This window comes from Dipodomys ordii, unplaced genomic scaffold (assembly GCF_000151885.1).
Source record: "Dipodomys ordii isolate 6190 unplaced genomic scaffold, Dord_2.0 Scaffold20, whole genome shotgun sequence".
In the NCBI taxonomy this organism is placed as follows: Eukaryota; Metazoa; Chordata; class Mammalia; order Rodentia; family Heteromyidae; genus Dipodomys; species Dipodomys ordii.
In genome coordinates this window covers 10,516,616-10,525,496 of record NW_012267236.1, presented here as the reverse complement: position 1 = coordinate 10,525,496, position 8,881 = coordinate 10,516,616, and the positions used below count along the sequence as shown (strand labels likewise).

Here is an 8,881-nt window from a genome sequence, read left to right as displayed (position 1 = left end):
CGCCACTTCCAGCTTTTTTCTTTTTGCTTATGTGGTGCTGAGGAATTGAACCCAGGGCCTCATGCATGCAAGGCAAGCACTCTACCACTGAGCCACCTTCTCAGCCCCCAGAACTTTTCTTATAGAAAGTAAATCAGTCAAGCTTTAAAAGAGGTTACATTCATAAACTTATATTTTTATTCTCTTTCTGTACATATTGGCAATGATAAAGCTTAAAGATGCCTGTCCTATGAAACAAGAAATAAGAAATTTACATAAATAATTTATACTTCAGAAAATTAAAGTTGAAAAATATTTTCCACATTATTAGAGTTCACAGTATTGAAAGTACATCAAGCTTTCCCCCCTATATTTCAAACTCTATTGTCTTAGCAGAGAATAATAAAATCTAATCAGAAATAAAATGATCAAGTTTCTGTCTTATTCAGTGCACAAGTAGACATTATTTCAGTATCAGGCTTTGCAGCCACGGCCGCAGCATTTCATCCCAAACCTTCACCTCCTGAGTACTGTGACCTAAGAGAGGTCACATGTATGGAACAGTTTGGCGACACCAAACCATTCCACAGGTGACACATTCACCAAGTGGTAACATCTGGTGGTCTGATGCCTCATTTCCACATAATACTTTTAGAGCCCTGAAAATGGAAATGCTGGCATCTAACACAGTTGAGCATGTTAACACTAGTACAAGGCACTGTGCTGTGGGAAAGATAATGTTTGCATAGATTGCTTAGCGATTTAGTATGCAGTGAAATGCAGGCCCCAGCATGTGGCTTTGTGATGGATGAAGCTGCGTGATGCTCCTCAGCCCCAGGAGGTGAACTGTCCAGACCCTGTCTTGTGGGCAGGTCCCCTGGTGCTGTCCTCCCCAGTTTCCTACAGGAGAGTTTTCTGTTCAAATAGCTGCAGGTCAAAGCGGACCCAGACCTCTCCTGTGGGGACCTCATGCAGCAGCAGTCGGCGGGTTGTAGGGCCTTTGCTTTCCTGTTCTGTTCGGATTTTTGCCACTGGAACTTCAGTACGACCAAGGAAATCTGTGAATAGATCATGCTGGGGTTGAAAGTCTTTATCTCTGTGTGTCTGTGTGTATGTCTGTGTATGCACCAGTTACGAGGCTTGAACTTAGGGCATGGGCACTGTCCCTGAGCTTTTTTTGGTCAAGGCTAGTAACTCTACACTTGAGCCACAGCTCCACGTTTTGCCTTTTTGGTAGTTAACTGGAGATAAGAGTCTCATAGACTTTCCAGCTCCATTGGCTTCAGAACTGAGATCCTCAGATCTCAGCCTCCTGAGTAGCTAGGATTATAGGTGTGAGCCACCAGTAGTAAAAAGTCTTTGTTCTTTATAAAACTATCTAAAAATTGCCACAAACAGGACTCATAAAACTTTCAAACACAAAGCAAGTAACTTTTGTCATATAGATGTCTGATACTGTCAGTGGATACAGATACAATGACAAGAATGTCTGAAAGCAGCTGCCTATTTGAAATTCAAGTCTCTCTAGTCAGAGAATGTTGCAGGCATACAGTATAACCAGTGTTTACTTATGTATGCAGGGATCACTGGAGTCAAAGGTGTCCTGTAACCCCGAGGAAGGACACCCATTTGCTGGCATAGGCCTGTGTTATTTCTCGTAGGTAGCAGCCGAGCACTCTGGATCCACACTCTAGATTCCAGAAAACTGCAAACACCCTGAGCCCTGCTATCCAAGTGATACTTACCATCTGGAGAAAACTGGTCTCTGTCAAACATAGTGAGACATAGCACATCTTGGTAAAGATCCTTAATGAAGAACTGGCAGTTAAAATTCCACTTGGGATTCAATGTGTCCTGGAGGGTTCTGGTGGTGTAGCTCTGGGAGCCCATGCTGATTTCACAGTAGGGATTGCTCTTTCCTACACAGAAACAAGCCATCAACAAATGTAACATGGCAAGGGGAGTGACTGCCTAGGCCACAGTCAAGCTGCAGCAGGAATTGTGACGTTGCTCCTCTTCACCACAGCAGCAGGAGCCACTGCCTGGAGAAGCAGGCCTGCCTTGTGGTCTAGCCACAGGACTTGTGTTCCCAACACTGATGGCATCGGACACCTGGAGTGACTGCAAGCTCTAGTGTGAGAGCTGCTCACACGAGCTGCATGTGCCTTGCAGTGCACTTTGTTTGCCTATGTAGAAGCACTCCAGCAGGTCCAATAAAGAATCTATCATCATTTTTGTTTGTTTTTGTGCTTGGTACTAGCGCTTAAACTTGCCTAGCTTTTTCAATCAAAGCTGGTGCTTTACCACTTGAGCTGTACCTCCTTTTCTAGCTTTTTACTGGTCAACTAGAAACATGAATCTCTTGGAGTTGTCTGCCTGGGCTGGCAGGTTTCCGACTCTTGAGTAGCTAGGATTACAGGCATGAGCTTCTGCTGTATATATAACCATCTTAACAGGAGTAGAAATACTGTTTTTAAAAAAATGTTCTAGGGCTGGAGGCCAGTACTGCCATAAACAAACAAATTCATAAGAAACAAATACTTAAATACCTAAACAAATAGCATTCTATCCTTCAGTGTTCTAAAGGGTTACCCAGGAAAGAACAGGGCAATGCCATATCACTGAAAGAAAGAAGCACTTACCATTTGGTTTACAGGCCTTTAATTCTGTAGCTTCAACAACATGCACCATAAGACGCCCAATACCTGAAGTCTTCTGAGAGCGGGCTACAAAAGATGATGACGTGCGTTAGTTTCTTCTCGGAGAACGTGGGCAGCACGGTGAAGATGCTAGCTGTGGACAGTCACATTCTAGCTTTCTTGATACTTTTTTTTTTTTGGATGCTAGAAATGGAACCCAAGGCCTTGTGCTGGTTAGAACATGCTCTATCACTAGCTACACTCCTGTTCTCACAGAATACTACCTGAGCCTCAGTTGCCTCTTCATTGGATCCAATAGCTCAGCATCTGGCTTGTCCATGCCTCTTTGTGGGCCATGTCACCTGCTAGGAATGTCTTGTCCACTATCTCTGCCTGTTGGCATCCTACACATTCTTCAAGATACAGGTCAATCTCAGCCATTTCCTAGACCTATTCTCTCCTCTGAGTATTCACTAGCCTTGACTTAAGAGTAGCCTATACAGCCTGTGGGGGCTGAAATTCTGTGTAATATCTGTCTCCTCTGCCAGACAGGAGCCAATACAGTACCATGGACTGTTTAACTCATCCTTGTATAAACCTTTAAATGCTTCATAAATATGCTAACTATAAAATGAGTTTTATTATGACATTTTTTTCTTTTTAAGTCTTTTATTAAGTTGATGTACAGAGATGTTTATAATGACTTTTTTTGGGGGGGGGCAGTCCTGAGGCTTGAACTCAGGGCCTGGGCACTGTCCCTGAGCTTCTTTTGCTCAAGGCTAGCACTCAACCACTTGAGCCACAGCGCCACTTCCAGCTTTTTCTGTTTATGTGGTACTGAGGAATGGAGCCCAGGGCTTCATGCATGCTAAGCAATCACTCTACCAATAAGTCACATTACCAGTCCTCTATTACAACATTTTAATGTATGTATATACTGTATTTCTTTGTTGTTTATTAAAGACAGGGTCTTCCTCTGTAGCCTAGGTTGGCCTTGAATTTCGGATCCTTATGCCTTAGCCTCCTGAGTGCTCAACTCAAGTGTCTTCAAATGGCATGGTCAAAATGTGAACATCAGCTAGGCACCAGTGGCTCACGCCTATAATCCTAGCTACTCAGGAGGCTGAGATTACCAGAAGTGGCGCTGTGGCTCAAGTGGTAGAGCGCTAGCCTTGAGCTGAAGAGCTGAGGGACAGTGCCCAGGCCCAGAGTTCAGGCCCCACGACCAAAAAAAGCGAACATCAGATGTCAAAGTCTCACCAAAATTCCAGTTACAAGTAAGTAAATATTTCATCTTAGCAGTCAGCCATACTTCGGGTCTAATTATATTGAAGGAAGTATTCAAACTGCTTCTATACTGGAGAGAAGTGAGTTAGTGGGCTCCCACCTCACATGCTCTTGGTAAACATGAAGCTTAGTTAAGCAGTCTAAGGATTTAAAATAAACATAAAGGACGCTTGGTGAATTCTGGGCATGTGAAGCTTTCTCCATGAGAAGTAGCCCACCCCTAGCCATGCCCACACCTCTACTTGAAACTTGCCCTTGAAGGTGTGGGCTAGCCTTGGCTGTCCCTATATGTACAGACATTATCGATAAAACAAACACAAGAACAATTCAGAATTACACACATACACACACACACATGTAGAGAGAGAGAGAGATGGCAAGCAAAACTTTGATTTTCCTCTTTGATCAATTAAGAGATCGTATGTTTTATGAAGTGATTGAGTTGTTGACTTTGCAATAGCAAGTTTTTAAGGTAGCATTAAAACAACTTTCAATTAGCAAAAGCCAATTTGCACATACATTTCAGGAGTATAAAGCAAAAAAAGGAAACCTGAATAAAAGAATATATAAAGAGCTGCATGAGCCTAAGTAGGACTGGACAGGGGAGAGGGAAGGGGTACCTCAGCGCACAATTCTCATCGGGAGACTCCACTGAGATGGGGTGGCGAACATGGGGCTTGGCGTTCATGTGGGGTAGGGGAGAATGTAGGGGCTGGTGACAGTTCTGGTCACAGAGCTATAGGGGCTGGGAGACTGGATTCACTGGAGCTACGCTGAGCTGGTAGATGGCTCCTCTTCAGAATAGAAAGGAGGGGGCTGGGAAGGTGGCTCAGTGGTAGAGCGCTTGCCTTGCATGCATGAGGCCCTGGGTTCGATTCCTCAGCACCACATAAGCAGAAAAAAAAAAGCCGGAAGTGGTACTATGGCTCAAGTGGTAGCATGCTAGCCTTGAGCTGAAGAGCTGAGGGACAGTGCCCAGGTCCAGAGTTCAGGCCCCATGACCGGACCCCAAAAAAAAAAAAAGAATAGAAAGGACACAATGAGGCAAATACAGAGCCACTGGGTACAAGTCACAGGCAGTATCTATGGAGTTGCATTCAGGGAGTTTATGGTCATTAAGGCAGAACTGGAGGCTCAGAGGCCTTAGGCAGAAGTAATGGAGAGCTAAGGTCCAGAGAACAATGCAGACCCAGCAGGGCAGGGCTCCAGGAAAAAGTCACCAGGTTAGAGGCCAAGAAAGGGAGCAGAAAGGAAGCACTCTCCCTGGGGCCTGAAAAGAGCCAAGACTCCCCATGTGGAGGCTTCCAGATGGCAGCAGAGCAAGGCTGACGTTAGCGAGCTGATGTGTGGCAGGGTGCTGGAGATGGGCTTTGCGTTTGGGCGCTGCTACCCATAGTGCTGTTCAGGAGGAGGAGCCACTGCTGGAAGAAGGCTGCTGAACCTTCTAGAACAGGGGGTGAAGGGAGGAAGAAGAGCTGGGAAGCAAGAAGAAAGATGGTTTGGTAGCAGCCCGCTCAGGACATGATGTGGTCCAGAAGGAAGGGGAAGGAGGAGAGCCCGACTGCCTGCCACTGGGAACAGGGCGCTGGAGCATGGAACGCGAGCCAGGAGCACGTCTACGTCTCCACTTGTTCCCAGGGTGGGACTAGCAGGCTGAGGAGGGCTGGGGGAGCTGGAGGAGGAGCAGGCTGAGGGCCCATGACGCAGGCTCTGGAGTCAGATGGGACAAGATGGACCCCATAGAGGTGAGGTCAGGTGTGAACAGAATGCAGTGAAGAATTGGGGAAGGCCTGCTGGCCCTGGGTGCCCCCCACTGTGTGGTGGGTCTCAGGAGGGGCTGGTGCTGGGCTCCACGGCAGGCTCAGTCACAGGGCTTACTGCAGGGATGGATAGCACCTTGTGTCCTGGGCCACACCCTATCCTGCCCACAGTGCCCAGCTGCCCATTCCAGCCCCCAGGAGCCCAGGACACCATGAGGTACCTTGGTAAGCCTTCTCTCTTTTCCTCTTCTCAGTGTCGATGTACTGCTCGGAGGCTGCCTTGATCTTCTGGACCCAGGCCGTCCTGGGGGAGAAGCAGAGTATGACCACGGGCCTTCCCACACACCTCACAGGCTCACACAGCCACAGTGTACGGCCATGGGCCTTCCCACACACCTCACAGGCTCACACAGCCACAGCTCCCGGCCTTCTTCCTTCTTTTGCTAACCTTGGCTTTAGCAAGTTTCCAGTCACATGCTTACTGGCTCGCCTTTTTTTTTTTTTGCCAGCCCTGGGCCTTGAACTCAGGGCCTGGGCACTGTCTGAACTTCTTTTGTCAAGCCTAGCTCTCTACCACTTGAGCCACAGTGCCACTTCTGGCCTTTTCTGTGTATGTGTTATTGAGGAATTGAACCCAGGGCTTCATGCATGCTAGGCAAGCACTCTACCATTAAGCCACATTCCTAACCCACGCTTACTCTTAATTCAAGTGCAGGACTCAACTGCTAAATGAGAATGAGCTGAGAATTTCCAGACAATTCCTGGATGCATACAAAACAACATGCCTTTGCAAGGAGCTGGGGACCCAGAACTAGAAGATGCTACCGCAGTGACAAGTCAGCACCACAGCTTGGTACCCAGAGAACTATGTGCATGGGAGCAGCAGTGTCCCCTGGCCTTGCCATTGGAGGCATTTGTCACTGAGCTCATCCCCAAGGGAGTTTCCCAGAAGGGAAGCATAGGTGGCCGGCCAGGAGGCAGCTGTCTGGAAGCGTGCAGGCCTAAGGCCTGTAGAGAGGGGACTAACGCTGGACAGCCCAGGAAGGCCTTGGGAAGAGTGATGGCCATGGACTTTTGTCTGAGTGCAGCCGCTGACTGGACTTTAGTGGGAACTGAGTGTCGTATCTGCACATTTGGAAGATGGGAAGGAGCAGAGTGAGCAGAGGCTGGAAGCAGGAAACAGGTTAAGAGGTGGTTGTGCGATGAAGCACATCTAAACCAGGTCCTGCTGAGGACTGGAGCCAGGCGTGAAATAAGGGAGGCTAGGACAGTTAGTAGGACTTGGGCACAGGTAGAGGTGGGTTTACAGCAGAGGGAGGAGAGTCAGGTTTCAAGGCAGGTCTTACGTGGTCAGGACTGACCTCTCATTAATGTTGTCAGTTCGGAGGGTGTAGACCCGGTCGATGTGGGAAATGTGGAAGATGGGCTCATCGCTGGAAGGGTCTGTGGGAAGTTTCACCAACACTTCATTCAGGAAAATGGGCTGAAAGAATTAGGGCCAAAACACAGGCTGTGAGAGGGACCAGAACACCACCCACCTATGTCTGGAGACAGTATTTGTTTGTTCTGAAGAGCTGTGTGCATAAGTAGAAAAGGGTCCAGTGCTATCTAGGTCTTTTACCTAGAAAGATAGAAATGACCTCCATTTTGTAAAGTAAGGTAAATGTCCGGGGTGGACCAGGTGCTAATGAGTGGGCACAGGAGCTCGCATGTCCTGCAGCTGGTAAGGCGGGTTGTTCTTTGTACGCTAACGCCTGGCCCATGTCAGGCTCAGTTTGCAGTCTGACCTGATGCTGAGTATGCCCAGAGGTAAGATCAGGTGTCTTTGTGTTTGCTAGGGGGAGCTAAAATCCAAAGCTGGGTCTTGCTGATGCCCAACTGTAGGTAGAGGGGCCTGGGCACTGGGCCCCTTCCTTGGAAAGTGGCAAGGGAGTCACCTGATCAGGTGGAGTTCTAGGAAGGGGCAGGCTCAGCTGGAGGCAGGGATCAGGTACAAGCTCTGATGCAGTGTGTGGGGCTGGATGTGTGGCACTCACCGTTTTATACATTTTGAATTGAGCATTGGACTTGGAGCTGAAGAGTTTGTCAGAGGCAGAGGAAACAGTGAACTGCTTCACCATGTAGGTAAGGAGGAGGAAGTCATTGAAGAGGAACCCGTGCAGCTCCTTATTGCTCTTGGTCTTGTATAACTTGCCACTGTGCAGAAGTTTCCGGGGTCCCAGGCAGTTGGTGAGGGAGTTGAAAATAAGTTGCTTATAGAGGAAGAAAATGTCACTTTATGAGTCCTGGCCAAGCCATCCCAGTATCTCCAGTTCCCTGAGCCTGAGGGTACTGTGGGGAGTTTTCTAGGTAGGAAGGTGGCTTCAATATTCAGAGTTCCACCTGGCCCGATGAAAACATATACTTCTTCCCACAGAATATTGATTCTACCACCTGAATTTGAAGAGCTGAAAACACCCCAAATTGTCTGTTCAAATAACAGGAAAGATGATAATGTAAGGAGTGCCTGTAGAGGTAGATGCCGAGTGTGCACAGGCCCCGGTGAGCCGGGCACCGCCCACACTGGGGCTGGGGTGGGGCGGGCTCCCAACCCAGCTGCACCCTCACCTCTGCAAGACCTTCACACTGGACATGGGCCTGGATCCACTCCAGCCGGTCTGAATTCTCCTTCTCCCGAACTCCCTCGTTCACTTGTGAGCACAGCTCCTCCGCCCGCTCCAGGGCCAGCTTGAGGGAGGCGAAGTCCACGTGGCTCTGTGAGGTGTTCTCCAGGATCTGGAAAGTGGGCAGCATCAGGTGGTGTGTCCTCACTGCCCACCACCCAGTTACTCATCACTCATCCTCCTAGATGGGGTTGGGGGTGGGGAGGCTAGGCGAGGCACAGAGGTACACATGTTACAGAGAGAGGCATGTTGTTTGCTCTCAAGAACCTCAAGTCCCCATGGTTTCCCTTATTTGCAATGTCTAGTATATGTGTGAGTCAAGCAGAAAAGGTCAGATAAGGTGATGTTAGGGAAATGAACCCTAAGATATGGATTCAAATGTTTTTTTTTTTCCTTTCACGCGATTGTTTCTAATGCATTTATAAGATTATTTCTTTGTGCTTTGTATGTCCCTCCCCCACAGTATAACCCCTGCTTTCACTGTATTTGATGTCAGTATAATTTGTGGAGGGGAAGGGGAAAAACAAATCGTTTAAATAGGGATACAGGTGGA

At 48.0% G+C, this 8,881-nt stretch overlaps 1 protein-coding gene across 1 annotated transcript in view; it reads right to left on the bottom strand.

Moving 5' to 3' along the window:
* Window positions 1–154: 154 nt before the first annotated feature.
* The window catches only part of Itsn2 (intersectin 2), a 104,032-nt gene continuing 95,305 nt past the window's right edge, over window positions 155–8,881 (bottom strand). The window contains exons 32-38 of the mRNA XM_013013541.1: window positions 8,273–8,440; window positions 7,702–7,917; window positions 7,027–7,148; window positions 5,887–5,969; window positions 2,622–2,705; window positions 1,725–1,898; window positions 155–1,037 (exon numbers count right to left, since the gene is read on the bottom strand). Coding sequence (XP_012868995.1) covers window positions 880–1,037; window positions 1,725–1,898; window positions 2,622–2,705; window positions 5,887–5,969; window positions 7,027–7,148; window positions 7,702–7,917; window positions 8,273–8,440 — 1,005 coding nt within the window. The 3' untranslated portion in view covers window positions 155–879. The remainder of the gene's footprint in view (window positions 1,038–1,724; window positions 1,899–2,621; window positions 2,706–5,886; window positions 5,970–7,026; window positions 7,149–7,701; window positions 7,918–8,272; window positions 8,441–8,881) is intronic.